Source organism: Simochromis diagramma, unplaced genomic scaffold, assembly GCF_900408965.1.
Source record: "Simochromis diagramma unplaced genomic scaffold, fSimDia1.1 OVJJ01000321.1, whole genome shotgun sequence".
Lineage (NCBI taxonomy): Eukaryota > Metazoa > Chordata > Actinopteri > Cichliformes > Cichlidae > Simochromis > Simochromis diagramma.
The window spans coordinates 14,041,268-14,058,713 of record NW_024386772.1 but is presented as its reverse complement, the minus strand read 5'-3'; the positions used below and the strand labels follow the sequence as shown (position 1 = coordinate 14,058,713).

Below are 17,446 nucleotides of genomic sequence, written 5' to 3'. Positions count from 1 at the left end.
GCGCTGGAGCCTATCCCAGCTGTCATAGGGCGAGAGGCGGGGTACACCCTGGACAGGTCGCCAGTCTGTCGCAGGGCTAACACACAGAGACAGACAACCATTCGCACTCACATTCACACCTATGGGCAATTTGGATTAACCAATTAACCTATCCCCACTAAGTGCATGTCTTCGGACAGTGGGAGGAAGCCGGAGTACCCGGAGAGAACCCACGCAAACACGGGGAGAACATGCAAACTCCTCACAGAAAGACCCCGGCCTGATGGTGGAATTGAACTCAGGACCTTCTTGCTGTGCGGCAACAGTGCTAACCACTGTGCCACCGTGCTGCCAATATGGGAGCATATCCAGGAAATTTATGAGTCAACTCGCATTAAAAGTTATGACGTTATCTGGAGCTCCTCCAAATGGGAGTTTCAACTGGAATTCTCTTTAAATTCGGATTTTCCACTTGGAAAGTCCGAGAAGTCAAAGGATGCTGAATATGGAGCTGTCTGGCAGGAGGAAAAGAGGAAGACCACAGAGAAGATCCGTAGATGTAGCGAAGCAGGACATGCAGACGGTTGGGGTGACAGGAGAGGATGCAAGGTGTGGGGGCAGATGGAGACCTTTAAAGGAAAGTGGGAGAAGTCCCACCAACCCCGACTTGTGACTCGAGGTGACAACAGTGCGTGCAAACAGTATATAACAAAACTGTAACACTTGAAGTCTCTAGTACCACCTGATGTGTACTTATGATCGAGCGGGCTCTATCCAGGAATATGTTACAACAGCAACAACAACGAAAAACATGCTTTGCTTTGTTGTAGCTCCTGATAGGCGGAGGCCTCCACCATGGTGCAAAAAAAACCTGTTTTCCGAGCACTGGAACGCGGACGACATTCCCAGCGCAGCACCAGCATCCGACTTTCAAGGTTAAAGCAAGGCAGCATGATGAGAATGAGCTGTTGTTGGCTGGCTCCCGGGCTAACAGCATTTCTCCAGCTGCTACAGCACAATGCAACCCATTAAGTGTGTTGTCGTTGGAGACGGGTGAGTTCATTTAATATAAGTAGTTAATATTGATATTTTACAGGTGGTTAGCGATGCTGCAATTTCAAACTCGATGCTGACACATTAAAGGCAATTAATCACCACGGAATGTCACATAAAATGAGATGAATATAAGGCAAAACCGTGTGAAGTGGTGAAGTCGGGGGTTCAAGGTTTTTTCTAAGTTTTTTGTTTTTTAATGTCCATTAGTTACTTCAGCATCTAACTAGCCCTACAGAAGACGAGAGAGCATAAAGGGAGTAGTATTTTTTTTTTTATTTAGCAGATCATTTCAAATGCAACGTTTCTATCAGCCCAGCAAACATCAGCAAACACACAAACTTTTTATGTGCAGTTTGTCTCAAAGTGTGTTGCTAGTTAAAGGTCCAGCTGTTGTATCTCACAGGGAGAAAAGAAAGAGCTAACTTCACTCAGCGAAAGATTAGAAAGACATACATCGATAATATTGATACCTACTCTGTTATTGGTATTGGACTGATACTAGCGCAATAGGATCAATACTTTTCTTTCCTCTAAGTTCAGTGTGGAACCCACTGAATTGTGGTTAATTATTTGTTTTATTTTTTTATTTAACTAATTATTGTGGAAATAATTAGTTAACACATAATCCTAACTAACTACATGATCATTGATCAGTGGCCATTCACAGAGTGTTTATAAGCTTGGGGAAAACTTATAAAAGACTGAAGAAGTCACTTGGATGAGTGACGAAACGTTTCTCCCGCTGAAAACGCTACGTCCAGATCAACAGTAACAACTTTTGGTGAGTTTTTTTGCCTTCTTTCAATAAATGCTAATCCAGCCTCTTCTTCATTCCAGAGCAGTGGGTAAGACCTGTCTGCTCATCGGCTACACCACCAATGCCTTTCCCGGAGAGGAAATCCCCTCTGTGTAAGTCAGTAATTGGTTTTTCATCCTCCTGCACAATCCTTACACAATCATGCTTGGCATCGCTTGACATCGTGTGAATTTTTTATATTAAAATTAGCCTTGCAGAGGATTTTAGAATCACAGGAGTGGAATAATGAAACAATAAATCAATCGATTTCCCTTGTTCTCCTGTTTTTTATTTTAGTAGAGGTAATGTTTTACCAGTTTATATTAAGCCTGAAGGTTTAGCTTCTACGCACTTCATTTTCTATCAGGTTCGACAACTACTCCACCAATGTTATGGTGGATGGGAAGTCAGTGAACCTGGGCCTTTGGGATACAGCAGGACAAGAAGACTACGACAGACTCCGCCCCCTTTCCTACCCAGAGACGGTACAACAACCACAACAAAAACATGATTACGTTCTGATTGTCAGCAATCAGTCAATGTTGTGCTATAGTTCACTTACATTATTGTGCAAAAGTCACCCCTCATTTCCTGATATCTCACTTCTAAGTCTTCTTGAGCAATAGTTCTACAGTGTTTATTTACTTATTTAATTAACCCATTTAAGAATCATGTATAAAAACGAACTTAAGCTGAGGGATGAACCACTGTTATGTCGACAGATTTTTAATTGTGTTTTCCAGCACTTTGTTACTATAAACCTGTTGCAAAAACATTATTTATTCCCATTTCTTTAGTTGAATTGACTAAAAATCTCAAACATAACAATTTAACAGACATTTAAAAAAGTATTTCTGCACAAACAAGGTGATTTCCAAAGAGCTATTAGCTAAAGATTTGGCATAAAACTCAAAAACCCTTCTTAACAGGAAGTGGTTGTTACAGGCAGTGATTACTTCGGTATTTCTGTCTTACCAGAATGTGTTTCTCATCTGCTTTTCACTCGTGATGCCTGCCTCGTATGAAAACGTCCGTCATAAGGTGAGTAGTCGACATCATGTTGTTCATTCATTTCATGCCTGTGCTGCCAATCAGGCAAGGGCAGTTGTAGATGGAAAACTAATCAATAAGCTCATTGGAAAAATGCAGCTACAGTTCCTGAAAGATCCTAATATGATGGAAAGTAAAGTTGTAACTAACAGGACGTTGTGTAGGTAACTATAGTACAGATTCCAAATTGTCATGTTGGTGGAGACAGCTGACAAATGTTTATCTTATGATAAACTTAAGCAAATTCTTATGCTTAAGAATTTGTCATAAAATTCTTACCCAATGTGTGAGGGTGTGTTGGGAGATCTGGCAGAGGACCTGGTCTACATATTATTTAGCTTGATATTAGACACATTTGTCAGTGTGTCACACTTGTTTCCCTCTTAAGTTTAACACCATGTGCGGTATAACCACTTTCCATTGGAAAGGGTGTAAGAGACCAACACCAAACAAGACCAAGTTTTGTTTGTTTTCTATAAATTTTGAACTTGAAGATGTCAAACTTTGCCTATTCTTTGAATTATTGTAGCTTAGTAATGAACCAAATAGATAAATATTCACCCCCCAAAAAATAGGACCTCCACTAGGTTTACAAGAAACCGTCAATTAGTCACAATCCAAACAGCAGACAGAAAAGTCACTCATATCACCAAGTGGGCAAATGTCACTGGCTGATGGCACAAGTCACACCCCTACTCTAGGTGTGTTTGGCTGCGCAGAGGTTTCCCCCTTATAGCCAAGAGTTTTACTGGATCAGGATTTGGGGCAAAATGGTGCATTGTTTATTTGCAGTTCCGTCAAAAAGTGTTTACTGAATTACATTTTCAGAGATAGTTTTGAGAGATCTTTACAGAAGTTAGGATAACAAAGACTGGAAATATTGGAAAATCTGGTTATTCTAGCTTTTGTGCACAGCTGGGATTCTTGGTTTGCATCTTTAGCAGGCTTCTCATGCAAATGGCAATTAGTTGCAGCACTGATAAAATAAAGTGTTCAAGATAACACTGAACGATCTAAAACATTATATCCCTAAATTGTAAATGTTATCTCTGTGTAGTGGTGCCATGAGGTGAGACACCATTGTCCCAATGCTCCCATAATCCTCGTAGGCACCAAACTGGACCTGAGAGATGACAAGGACACCCTGGAGAAGCTGAAGAAGAATAAAATCTCTCCAATTACTTATTCTCAAGGACTGGCCCTGTCCAAAGAGATTGGTAATGGCTTCAGTTATCTCTGATACTTTTTTAAATGGTTAATTATAATTCATGGAAGACAGCAGATTCCAGTAATAAACCAGCTGCCTTCTTTTTCCCGTCCTTAGGTTCTGTCCAGTACCTGGAGTGCTCAGCCCTGACGCAACGTGGCGTTAAAACTGTGTTTGATGAAGTCGTTCGGGCTGTCCTGTGCCCTTCACCCATCAAAAAGAAGGCAAATAGATGCTCTGTCCTCTAAGACTTCCTTCAGTGGAACTGTTACAGGGGAACGTGACTGCTACTGGTTAGGGTGGCTGAAGAAATACAAGAAAAACACCAGTACACATGCACAAAAACAATGTATTTCTGTCCTTCCATAACAGTTTCCATGTTTTCATGTAACAGTTATACCAATACACTGTCACTAATACTTGGTTGCTTGATGGGAACACTTGTTGGCTGCCCCACCCCACCAGTTACTCAGCTACCCAGTACTCACCCCTAAACTATGGTTGCCCTTCTAGTTATTTATATTAGATAGCTATTATTCAAAAAGTTATTTGAATTCATCTTTATTATGTCTTCTTCTTTACTTGCACAGTCAGTCTGAGCACTTCACTGTATGATATACTTCTATAACTGTGTATGTGACAAATAAAATTGAAACGTTCTTGGAGACCTGGAATTTAAATGTGCTTACCTGGAAAGTGTGCTTGTGTTGATGAAACTCTTTGAGCTACCTGGATGTTCTTTGCCTTTCTGGAAAGACTCTGATAGTGACCTCTGACCTCTGCACTGCAGCGAGCTTGTGTCTGCTTGAGGCAGCTTAGTCACGTGACAACAACAAAACAGCAGAGCAGGGAGGAGGATGAGGAGTGATGTGTGTGTGTGTGTGAGGGCGAGATGAGTATGTCTGCACTGGCATGGTTACTGTTTGATGAAACAGTAGCAAAATGTTGAATTTAGAGTAGAAAAACAAATTTAAGTTTCAATCCTGTCACACTATCGACCCGTCCACTCATATTGGCCTTTTTTAATATCTCAGATGTGGTGGCTGCTGTTGTGCTTCATAATTTATGAGTAAACTCATGTTAAATGCTAGATAATATTATCTCAAGTTATAGTTATGAAGATATCTGGAGCTCCGAGTTGGAATTTCAACAGGAATTTCCCCCTTAAGTCAGATTTGCTACTCGGAAAGTCCAAGAAGTCAAAGGATGTCGAATATGGAACTGTGTGGCAGGAAAAAAGAGAAAGACTACAGAGAAGAGCCACGGATGTAGCGAAGGAGGAAGTGGAGAGGATTGGGGTGACAGGTGAGGATGGCAGCTCCTGCAGCGCAATGCAGAGCATTAAAAGTGTTGCTGTCTGAGGCGGGTGAGTTCACTTAATGTTAGTTTGTTTCACGCCTTTTTTTTTTCGTGACTCTAGCGAAATATCTAGGTCTCGATAACAAACATAATTTATAGTAGTGTAAATAAAATAAAAAAATGACACCTATAGTTTTAGGTTGCTGGGCTTTTGGTGAGTTGGGATTAAACATTTGATTATACTAGTCAAATGTATTAATTAAAGTAAGCTGTCAGTATTTGTGTCTAGCTGCTCGCTGTACTGTCTTTAAGTGTAAAATTCATAAACTATATTCAAGTCAATTCAATTTTATTTATACGGCACCAAATCAGAACAACAACTATATTATATGAGTATTGGTTCACACACATACACATTTGTATTAACTGCTAAAAAAATAAAAAATAAAGGAACACTTTAAAAACAAATCAGATCTCAATGGGCAAAATCATTGAAGATATTAAGTTATATATATATATATATATATATATATATATATATATATATATATATATATATATATATATATATATATATTATACAAGTTATCTGGACTACAAATCAACATTTCAACTGGAATTTCCCTCAAGTCAGAATTTCCACTTGGAAAGTCAGAGAAGTTAAAGGATTCTGAATGTGGAGCTGAGAGGCAGGAGGAAAAGATGAAGACTGCAGAGAAGATGCATGGAAGGTGTAGAAGGAGCAATAAATGGAGACCGCTAAAAGGAGCTGCAGAAGGAAGAAGGTGGGAGAAGTCCTATCTCTCTCAACTTCAGAACCCAAGATGGACAACAGTGCATGCAAACAGTATTAAAATGGCAATACTCTCTGTAGTACCACTGCTGCTGAATATCGGCTTCAATGGTTATATTTTAAGCGCACAACTAGTGATGGATGGATGGAGGGCTCCACCTTACCATGGAGCAAAAAACCTGTTTTCCTAGCTTTGACTGTAACACTGACGACACGCCCAGCCCCAGCGTCAGCATCCGACTTTCAAGGTAAAAGCAAAGAAGCATGATAAGAAATGAGCTCCTGGGCTGACAGCATTCCTCCAGTTGCTGCAGCGCAATGCAGACCATTAAGTGTGTCGTCGTCGGAGACGGGTGAGTTCACTTACTCAATATTACTTTGTTTTATTTTTTACACCTAGTTTTTACCTGTAAAATGTGATGGCTGTGGCTCAGAGCAGGTAGAGCAGGTCACCGACTGATTGGGAGGTTGCTGGGTTAACCCCGGGTGCTCCAGTTTGTGTGCAAATACCCTTAGGCCAGATACAAAATCCAAGTTGCTCTCCGATGTGTCCACCTGAGTGTAAATGTTACACTGAAAGCACAGAAAAAGGTGTTTGTATGAATGAGTGAACAAGGCTTTGAGTGCTCAGAGGCAGTGAAGAGTCAGTCCATTTTCATTACATTAGCTAGATATTTAGGATTGTCATGCTACTACTAAAGTTTTCTGTTGTAGTGCAAGAAAGACAAAAAAAAACATCACTACTTTTTGGCTGCCATGCTTCTGGTGACAAGTTTTTATTTATATTCTTCATATCTGGCTTTCAAGGCAATTCAGAAAAGAAAGATTTTTCTTATCCTGAGACAGGTGGGAAACTGGAAAAGGGGAGAACAAATAAAGGCAAAAAACCACACTGTCTACAACAGATGAAAAATATCTGAAAGTCATGGCCTTAAGACAGAAAAAACAAATCCAGCAAGGAGATGGGTCTGGCCCTTCAGCTGATCAGTTACTGTTTGCCAAAGCCGCATCAGACATAATCTTTTTCGCATGGTGGCTGTCAGTAATTTACACAAGAACTGGACTGTAAATCAGTCGCAACAGGTTCAGGTCATCAAATATTGGCTTTTCGGCTTGTACATTTGTGCATGTTTCAGTAAACTGTTGCTACATCCCATATTCATTTCAAACTATAAAGAAATGATTACTCAGGACTTTTGCACATTACTGTAACTGTGTTATGTTGTTATATTAACACTGTCTATTAAAATAACTGTATAACACGACTGATAACATCTGCTCCCACATTAAAGTTACTGTGTTATGATTAGCTATAGCTGCTACTTTAATGCTAACATTTACTGATAGTTAAACAGCTAGCATTCACATGTGTACCAGATACTTCTGATAACTGTTGTGTTGTGATAAGTGTTGTTCAGTAATGTGGATGTCAGCTATTGTTCATATGTTCAGCTGCCAGTGAGGGGAGGGGCTGTGTGCCTGCCTAAATAGTTTTGGTAACCTGAGTCCAGTGTAACAAAGTTGATTGTCCATCAGTTCGGACACAGCATTGTTGTTGTTTTTTTGCCTTCTCTCAGTAAATGCTAATCCAGCTTCTTCTCACCTACAGAGAAGTAGGTAAGACCTGTCTGCTCATCAACTACACCACCAATGCCTTTCCTGGAGAGTACATCCCCACAGTGTGAGTATCTCACTTTGCAGTGCAGTGAGTATTTATTTATTTATTAAAGCAAGATTAGCAAACAGTGATCGGTCTCCACCCTCCTTTAAAATCAGTGCATATGAAAATTTGGCTTGCAGAAGAACTTACAATCACAGCAGTGGACTGTAGCTAGACCAGAAATACATGTTACAGGATGTTATGAGGAAACCCTTCAGCCTATCTCATTCTGATCTTAGCTGTTACTGTAACTGTGGCATGAAGTCATTGATAAACAAGCTTCCGAGTGAGTGAAATTTAAGAGAGCAGACGCCATAAAAGTCTACAATAAGGCAGATAAGATATCAACTTCCACTTCAGTTGTTTTTTCAGTAGTTATATTTTGACAGTCTATATAAAGCCAGAAGGGTTTGATTTATTTGCGCTTCATCACTTCTGTCAGGTTCGACAACTACTCCGCCAATCTTTTGTTCGATGGGAAGCCGGTGAGCCTGAACCTTTGGGATACAGCAGGACAAGAAGACTATGACAGACTCCGCCCCCTTTCCTACCCACAGACGGTACAACAACCACAAAAAGAAAGATCACACAATGTTGTGCTATACTTCACTTACATTACTGTGCAAAAGATTTGAGTCACTCCTTAGTTCTTTATATTTCACTTCCAACGAAGTAAGATGTTCCTATGATTTTTTTAAAAGTGGTCTTCAGCAGTAGTTCTCCATGCTTTCTGAAGGTCTTTAAGTTTTCCGTTGGACATTGGCAGCTTTTTCACTGATTTTCAAAATATAAAGAATTGAGGCTCTGACTGTTTTGCTTTCTTTGTCTTACCAGGACATTTTTCTCATCTGCTTTTCCCTCGTGTCTCCTGCGTCATTTGAAAATGTCCGTAATAAGGTGAGTAGTCGCTATATTATGGAAAGGTGGCTGCACAATGTCATCCTATTAAGGTTTTACTAATGAAGTACTGACAGTGTCAGTACTGTCATATCAATATCATGACATTTACTTATATTGTGCCTGTGCTGCAAAGCAAGCACAAGCTGCTGTGGATCAAGACCTAACCATAAATTCAAAGGAAAAATGTAACTATATTTCCCAAAGGATTCTAACATGATGGAAAGTAGACCCGCAACTACAAATTAATTTTATTAGTGAATAATGTGTGAGTTAATTTCTAGTAAGTAGTGAGTTTTCATAAAACCAGAAAACGACAAGAAAGTGGAAAAGGGCGACAAAATCTTTCGCATTTTTTTACTTTTAAAATGTGCCATCAAAATTATGTTAGGCATATTTTCTCTTAATAAACAAAGTTTTTTTTACTAAGTGTGATTACTCTGAAGTGTGACGTATGCCAACTAAGCAGCCCACTGCAAGCAGCCAGGAGTAGCAGACTGGATCTCCAAGGTGGAAATCACTGCTGAGAACACAAATGGTCGTCTCACATTTGCCAAAAAGCATCTGGATGATCCCCAAGACACACAGCATTTCATAAGAACACCATCATACCAACAGTCAAACATGGTGGTGCTAGTATGAGGGTCTGGGCTGCTTTGCTGCTTCAGGACCTGAACAACTTGTTGCAATTGATGGAACCATGAATTCCGCTTTCTACCAGAAAATCCTGAAGAATTTTTGGCCATCAGTTCATGTCCTGAGACTCAAGAGGTCTTGGATTATACAGAAGGGCGATGATCCAAAAAACACCAGCATGTCCACCTCTGTATGGCTCAAAGAAACAAAATTAAGATTTTGGAGTCAAAGTCTGGATTTCAACCTGACTGAGATGATTAGGTAACCTTAAACAGGGCTTTCATGCTTGCAAACCCTCCAGTGGGGCTGAATGAAAACAATTCGGCAGAGAAGAGTGGGTCAAAATTCCTCCACAGTGATGTGAAGTACTCATTGGCAGTTATTACAAATGCTTGATTGCAGTTCTTGCTGCCAAGGATGGCACTACCAGTTATTAGGTTTAGGGGCAATTGCTTTATCACAGTTATTTTAGATAATCTAATGTGTACCAATGCCGACCTATTGCTCTGGCTTTGGATTTCAAAGGTGTCTTACTCCCGTCTTCCCCCTTTAAAAGAAACTTCTTTTGTTTTTTATTTTTTAAAATAATGTAGCAACTGTATGGCATTGTATGTTTGTAGCCAGGTAATAAGCATTATTTTGTAACATTTAGAGTTAAAGCCTTCAAACAACCAGTTGAACTCACATCCACACCTACAGCCAAATTAGATTCACCACTTAATCCAACATAAATGTCTTTGAGTTGTAGGAGGAAACCCTCAAAAGCACAGGAAGAACATACAAGCTCCATTTAGGAATGCTCCACATGATTCATTCACCAAAAATCAAAAGAATGACAATGCAAATAGGAAGTAGCTGCAGCTTCAATAAAATAAAGTGTTCAAGGTGGTGCAGGCCGAGCTGGGAAGTTAAACTCATAAACATTGTCTCTTTGCAGTGGATTCATGAGGTGAGACACCATTGTCAGAACACTCCCATAATCCTCGTGGGGACCAAAATGGATCTGAGAGATGACAAAGACGCTTTAGAGAAGCACAAGAAGGAGAAGAAGACTAATCTCTCTCCCATTAACTACCCTGATGGACTGGCCCTGTCCAAAGAGATTGGTAATGGCTTCAGTTATCTCTAATACTTTTTCTTTTAAATCATCACGGAAGACGGCAGATTCCAGTAATAAACCTGGAATCTGGCTCTCTGTTTCCTGTCTTCAGGTTCTGTCAAGTACCTGGAGTGCTCAGCTTTGACTCAACGTGGCGTTAAAACTCTGTTTGATGAGGCCATCAGGATTGCCGTGTCCCCTCCACCTATCACCAAGAAGACAAAGAAGTGCCTTCTCCTCTAAGACTTCACTGAAACAGTGCATTTCAGATTCTGTCCTTCAATGTGTGCATCGGTTATACAGTTGTAAGGTCAATTTTAGGAGACATTGCTTCCTAAAAGTGTATACCGATTTTTGGTAGTAGAAATGTTTTCAAATAGACTGTACACATGCTGTATTTTAGCCGAAAAGAAATTCTTTGATCTGTTGTCTCTTTAAAACACAGCTGACAGTCTGCTGCTGTTTCCTGCTCAACCACATCAAGCATTTATAAGTTAAAAACGCCACTTTCTCTCTATGGAAGCAGGCGTGTCAACAAAGAGCTTGAACTTGAACTAACCACCTGTGAAGTTTGGAGTAACGTCTTTACTGGTAATTAATTTTTTGCCTTAATGGTTCATGTTAATTCACTCCCATGAAGTAAATGAAGTCTGAAGCAGAGAGAAATGAATGTTGTATACGCTTAGCTTTATGAAGAAAAGCTATTGTGCTTTTTTGTTTTGTTTTTTAAAGCCAAGAAATTCTCCTAAAACAGGTTCTGTTTGTTTTCCTTTGAGCCAAAATGGCAAAAATGGCTGAAGTGTTGCTGACTCACTTATTCTTGTGAATCTTTCACTTATACCATACTGGAAAAATAAAGATTCACCATTATTCAAACATATTTTAATGTAAATGAAAATGTACATTTTTCTCCCGATCACTGATATAATTAGTTAGAGCAATAAAATAAGATTAGATGTACGTTTTGGGCAACATATTAAACCACATGAATAACACTTAAAAATATATTTTGCATTATGCTTTTAGAAAAAAATCAATTAATGACACTGTCTCAGAAATATCTTCATTAATATACACTCAACTGCTCATCAACACAAAATCTATCCAGACAGTCCTTACAGACAAATAAGCTCAAGACAACTTCCCTGAAGCTCAACCGGAGAATCAGAATAAGCAAGAAAACTGATTTACGTTACTTGTTTGAACCAGATTACTCTGCTTAAACTTCTTCCCTTGCAACCTGAAACCAGATAAGCAGTACATGTCAAATGGATGGATGGATCCTGATGCTGCTGGTGGTGTGGGGGCAATTTTCTTCACACACCCGAGTACCAACACCACAGTCTACCTGAGTATTGTTGCTGACCAAGTCCACTTCTTTATGACCGCAGCATACCCATCTTCCGACTGCTTCCAGCAGGATAACACACCTCGTCACAAAGAGATTAGGGGTGCAACGATACTCGTATCGATATTGAACCGTTCGATACAGTGCTTTCGGTTCGGTACGCATATGTATCGAACAATACAAAATTTGCAATTTATTTTATCAACTTTCCTTCTGACGATGCTGTCTGTGTTGAGCGCTCAGTGAATCTGCGTTCGACTACTCCGCCTAGGCTGCACTGTCGAGCGCAGATCCACTGAGCGCTCAACACAGACAGCATCATCAGAAGGAAGAGAGCAGGGCAAGCTAGCGAGACAGAAGTTAAGCTCTCCTTGCAACATGGCAAATTGAACCTCCCCCACCCTCATTCAGATCTGGCGTTTGGAATTATTTTGGTCATGGACTAAAGTAAAACAGTATGTTGGATGTGCCATGCAATGCTCAATTACATGGGTGGGAACTAGTGTGTTAGCGCGCAGTTAGCTCATTAACGTGTTAGCCGTCTAGCCCCACGCAGGGGTAGCTCGTTAACGGAGATTTGCCGTGTTGTGGCGTTAACGTCATTTCAACAAGATTAACGCTGACAGCACTAGTGGGAACACAACGAATATGACTGCACATTTACGCCGACATCATCCTAGTGCAAAGACAAGTGGAAGCAGACAAAAACAACAAGCATGCATGCTACAAACTTTACCCGGGTCATTTAGACAGCCGTTAGCACATGATTCTCCTTATGGGGACCTGATATGTTTAATATTGTGGCGAGCTCAGACAAGGAGGAGACGGAGGTATCGTTTGGTCTTGCTTCCCGTGAGCTAACCAGGGAGCACAGCCGTTTATTGACATCTGCAGAAGAACACTGCCGCTAGCTAACTGCTCAGCGTGGCAACCGCACAGCAACAACAACAACACACAGGGCGCCCTCTGACCCCGGAAGGACACACCGTCGCAGCGAGAGGGCGTCACCCGTCACTATGGCAACATAAACAAACCATAACTATACAAACAGAACCCCGAACAGCCCTGACCCGCTACAATATGCTGCTGAGAATATAGCCCAGAAGAAGCATATAGTATAACTTTTATTTTGGAAAGAGCCATTTCTCTGTAATAAACTCTCTTTTCCAAAGATGAGTGATTCCTCAATCACAGTGATATATTTATTTTTTTTAATTACTTTTGTTTCAGCAACATTAAATTTAAAAACTGTACTTTTGAGTTAAAATATATATTTATAATTTTAATAAATGACAAATTAAAAAGGCATGAACATTTTTTTTGTATCGAAAAAATATCGAACCGTGACACCAAAGTATCGAACCGAACCGAACCATGAATTTTGTGTATCGTTGCACCCCTAAAAGAGATATAAAGAAATTTTGTAAACCTTTTGACTGACCCTAATGTTTTTTGAGGGTTAAAGTTTGAGTTAGATTCGGGTTAAGGTAAGGGCTCGTCACCAATTTGTAACTGTTACAGTTGAGAATGAAAGTGGAGCACTAAATGTATTGAGCCCCACTCTTAAAATAAACTCAAAGTCTTGACACTTTCTGTAAAATTATATTTAAGTTTTGTTTTTTAGAGCATGTTTTATGCCAACTTGTCCAAGTATAGAATAGGCTTGGTTGGTGCTAACAGACATCGTTTTATCTAACTAGTCACAGAACTGATAACTCTGAAGAAAAGAAGGATACTAAAACTACAAAAGCAATCTAGGGAGTTACCCTTGTACTGCATATGACAGCAACAACTGGTTTTATCCATTGTTGGCTAGCTGCACTGAAACAGGAGAATCCACCTGTCAGTGGGAGTTTTGTAGAACTATAAATGAGGACTGTGTTGGGGAAAGCGTCTTTGGTGCATTTGTGGCTCACTGGAGTCAGACACTGTCCCCTTTGTGTTTGATATTTTCTTGTGGGGATGGGTTGACAGACATAGCACCGCAATCAGCTGGTAGAGCAGAGCTCCACAAAATATGATCACAACTATTTTGTGCAATTTTACAGTGTAATTTAACCCCCAGTTATCACTGTTCAGTTATTCTTTTAACAAACACTTCCAAACTGTTTACAAAAGGTTACAAGGAAGTTTCCAAATAAAGTGGACTCAATGTAACGATAATATCTATGACATCAGTGTAGTCAAAAGATCAAATCTGCACACACGCACAGAGTGGAGCAGTCACTTTGGGGAAAACCTAGAAGGAAAAAAAACAACTTTTAGCTTAAAAATAGAACTTCTAATCTCAAGCTCAGTCCTGCACTTGTGTTCCATACATACACTGAGGTTTTGGACGAGATGAGTGAAAAACAATTCCTGGGAATTATTAGTGGGACAAGAAAAATCCTGTCTGAAGCTCTCAGGAAAAGGGGCCTGTTCAAAACAATTGATAATGAGCTTGACCCTTCTAAGGGTTTGAAATACAGTTCAGTACGGGCAAAGGATGAATGCTGCACACAAGTGATGCTGACTGAGCACAAAAACAGAAGAGACAACATGAGAGAAACAGCGAACAAAAAATGATGTAATCCGTTTTACTTAAAGGTGACACAGTTTCAAGCTTTGACAGGCAGGACATTATTTGATTTTGGAAAACTGACCTTCAAGTTTCAAACAGGATGTTGGGAAATCTCATTTATTTGTAACAAAGCATTTTGTTTCCTGAAAACACTCAGCACAGAGGCAATGATTGCCATTAGGTTGTGAACTCCATGTAGACAAGGAATCTCATATGTGATGCAAAGAAATTTAAATAAATCTTATTACAAGATAAACCAAAACTTGACAACGTCTCGTCATCACAGGTCATTAGTAGCACATTTGGCACAGAATCTGCACTTGAATACTTAAATTAGTCCATTCAGTCTTTTTATAAACACTTTTCATTCCGTTCATAAATTTCTCATCGTCCGTCAGCGCCTGACGTCAGCCTCACGAATCCACAGATCGCAACAGGGTCCCTGAAGTTGTCGGTATGCTGGAAAGAAAGAAAGCATTCATTAAAATCAGTGGGATCAGACGAAAACATGACTCGATTTAGGCGGAAAACAAGTCAGATTGTTTTGGACGTTAAAGAAAAGGAACCACACTTCAAGACAGACGTAATTTTAAAGATCAAGAGTTGTTAAAACTGTTTGACAGTAACACGCACACATTAGTGACCATAAAGACTAATAATCCTGTAAATAGACCAAATGGGAAAAAGGAAACCTTTGGGAAAGGCAGAACACCATCATACATTTTGGATCTGTTACCACCAAACACCAAATCTTTCTAGAAAAGTGAGATTGGAAATGTCAGATGATGCCATTTGTTGGTACATCACAAAGAACTTCATCTGATTAGAGTAGTTTCGTGATAATAAAACTACACATTAAATGTAATATGAGGGGATCCATTTATAAGAGGTTAACACATGAAAGTGTTATAAACTTAAACTCCTGTCTTTGAATTGTTTTTTCTACAGCCCTTTAAATTTGCCCTGTATAAGCTATACTAGCAAATTTTTAAGCTAATTATCGCTCAACTGAATGTGAGATTATTTTGAAATTCCACATTGCTGAAGTCATAGTACCAGATACTTGACCTAAAAAAAAGTTTTGAAAGACACAGGTCTAGTCTCCCTGGACTTTTCTCAGAGAAATCAAAGATGGTCGGATTGGGAGTTTTTCTTAAATTTAGTCCAGTTACTGAAATACGATTGAGAGCAGCTGTATTTAATGCCTTAACAGGTGGTTAAACTGACCTACTAAGATAAAGGTAAGGAAAGGAGGTAAAAAGCATCCAGTCTTATTACCTCTCTACCAGCTCTGCGCCAACAATGTCATGAATGTGGTATTTCATATGGAATTTCACTTGTGAATTCGTCCGCCGCTCCTCGATTTCTGCCTTTAAGACTTCGCCGTATTTGGACTTCTTAACCATGCTGAGCACTGCTTTACGGCCTAACGGCAAAATGAGAACAAAGACATTAATGGGTGTCGTAACTAAAGGAAATCGCTGTTACGATTCAATCAAGTGAGATTCAACACCAACCTTTTATGAAGTACTTTGTGAATTTGCCAGAGTTGGGAATGGAAAGCCACCAGCTGCCTGCATCCCTCACAGTCAGGACCCCAGACTTAACCAGCTGCCTGTGTGTGGGGAGAAAACAGATTCTGAGTTGATCTTTATCTTTCAGAATGGCCAAGTCAGAGGTTACACATTCATTCAATAATGCCAAGCACAAAGCTATGGAAATCAGTATAAACAGCTTTAATGCCACAGAAAATGTTATCCTCTGCTACCCCTTTAAATAAATGTCAAACTCTTTCAGTCATTGTCAGCAGTGTTGCTTTGCTTTTTATTTGTCTAGGAAGTTAAATGTTAAACTATGTCTAAGATAGAAGGTTTGGGAATGATAAAGCTAAATAATAAACGCATGCAATATATGGGTGTCTTTCATACGTTATCTCAGAGTCTGTGAAGAGAAACTCCTTCAGCATTTTGTCTTTCGTGAAGCTCAGATCTGTGCAAGCGGACACCACTTTCTCCAAGAACCTCTCCACGGTGGCTCTTGTGGTTTTGCCCTCCTCTCCCGCCAGCACTTTGGCCTTGTAGTCAGAAGTAAAAACCAACCCAAAGGCTTCTGCGTCGAACCCGAGCTGGAACATCAGCAGATCTCCTCGTTCACGCATCTTATTCTGTTACCGATGACAGCAGCGAGTTGTATTTCACATCTGAATCTGCAGAAATGATTACACATACATTTCTAACACTTAAAATCCACCTTACCACCTCCTTGTCCACCAAAGTCTTGTCACTGTGTATGCTGTAGAGCTGGTGCTTCAGCACAATTTGAGGCAGTGCATCATTGAAGAGCTTTCTGGGAAATAGGGTCATGAGGTACTCCAGACTGGATTTAATGTCAGCTGGTCCTTTTAAAGTGAAGAAATGACAGTGTGAACTTCAAATGAAGAGTTTTTTGATCACGTTATTGTAGATTTTTTAGGAGTCACACCCACCCTCTTCAGCAGTAGTAGCTCCAAATTGTTCTGTGCCATTTCTTCTCTTCTTCAGATTGAAAGCGTCTGAAATCAGAGCCCGTTTCCTGCTCATACCTGAAGGAGAAATTTGCACCTGTTCACTCCAAGATGCTGCTTTCCTCGCTACACAACGCAGAGCCTATTAAAAGACCTTTAAATGGTCAATCATATCATTATTTCCTACTAATTAAGAACAATGCCCCACAGTCAAGATCCACTCCTTTGCCAATTTCTGATGAATGAATTATAAGACATAATCTCATATATTCCATAAATGTACCCTCTGTTTTGTTAGGTTAAAAACACTACACCGTTAGCCATGCTAACGCTAGCTCGTTTATCAACATTAGACCGAGCTATTTGAACTCGAAAATAATTTTCGTCCTTACCTGATGAATAAACCCAATAATAATGGGTTTTTTTTTTCTTTTACATCACTTTATTCCCTGCCAGAGCCACAAACCATCCCAACAGCTACAGGGAACTGCTACAACTCTTCTTTTCACGGATATTTACAGTGTTTTTAGAGGAAGTGTCGCCGCTAACACCGAGCAGCGGAT

The 17,446-nt window shown here is 39.8% G+C and overlaps 3 protein-coding genes across 4 annotated transcripts; 2 read left to right on the top strand and 1 right to left on the bottom strand.

Moving 5' to 3' along the window:
• The first annotated feature begins 366 nt into the window (after positions 1-366).
• LOC120745804 (ras-related C3 botulinum toxin substrate 1-like) lies at positions 367-4,755 on the top strand. 2 transcript variants are annotated; one of them, XM_040050964.1, is made up of 7 exons: positions 367-658; positions 810-1,032; positions 1,873-1,944; positions 2,199-2,316; positions 2,810-2,872; positions 3,939-4,098; positions 4,206-4,755. In XM_040050964.1, the coding sequence occupies exons 2-7, from the start codon at positions 998-1,000 to the stop codon at positions 4,334-4,336; spliced, it is 579 nt and encodes a 192-aa protein (XP_039906898.1). In that variant the 5' UTR covers positions 367-658; positions 810-997; the 3' UTR covers positions 4,337-4,755. The 2 variants fall into 2 exon arrangements, with proteins under 2 accessions (XP_039906898.1, XP_039906905.1); XM_040050971.1 differs by having other exon boundaries at positions 367-667.
• Positions 4,756-6,003: 1,248 nt separating this feature from the next.
• Positions 6,004-11,352, top strand: LOC120745788 (ras-related C3 botulinum toxin substrate 1-like). The gene is made up of 6 exons (XM_040050941.1): positions 6,004-6,533; positions 7,790-7,861; positions 8,283-8,400; positions 8,675-8,737; positions 10,311-10,479; positions 10,585-11,352. The coding sequence occupies exons 1-6, from the start codon at positions 6,499-6,501 to the stop codon at positions 10,713-10,715; spliced, it is 588 nt and encodes a 195-aa protein (XP_039906875.1). The 5' UTR covers positions 6,004-6,498; the 3' UTR covers positions 10,716-11,352.
• Positions 11,353-14,380: 3,028 nt separating this feature from the next.
• Positions 14,381-17,424, bottom strand: LOC120745778 (serine/threonine-protein kinase 19-like). Its single transcript, XM_040050929.1, has 7 exons — positions 17,276-17,424; positions 16,866-16,961; positions 16,636-16,778; positions 16,309-16,544; positions 15,898-15,995; positions 15,659-15,806; positions 14,381-14,839 (listed from the first exon to the last, which is right to left on the bottom strand). Exons 2-7 carry the CDS (start codon positions 16,957-16,959, stop codon positions 14,794-14,796), a joined length of 765 nt encoding a protein of 254 aa, XP_039906863.1. The 5' UTR covers positions 16,960-16,961; positions 17,276-17,424; the 3' UTR covers positions 14,381-14,793.
• Positions 17,425-17,446: the final 22 nt, after the last annotated feature.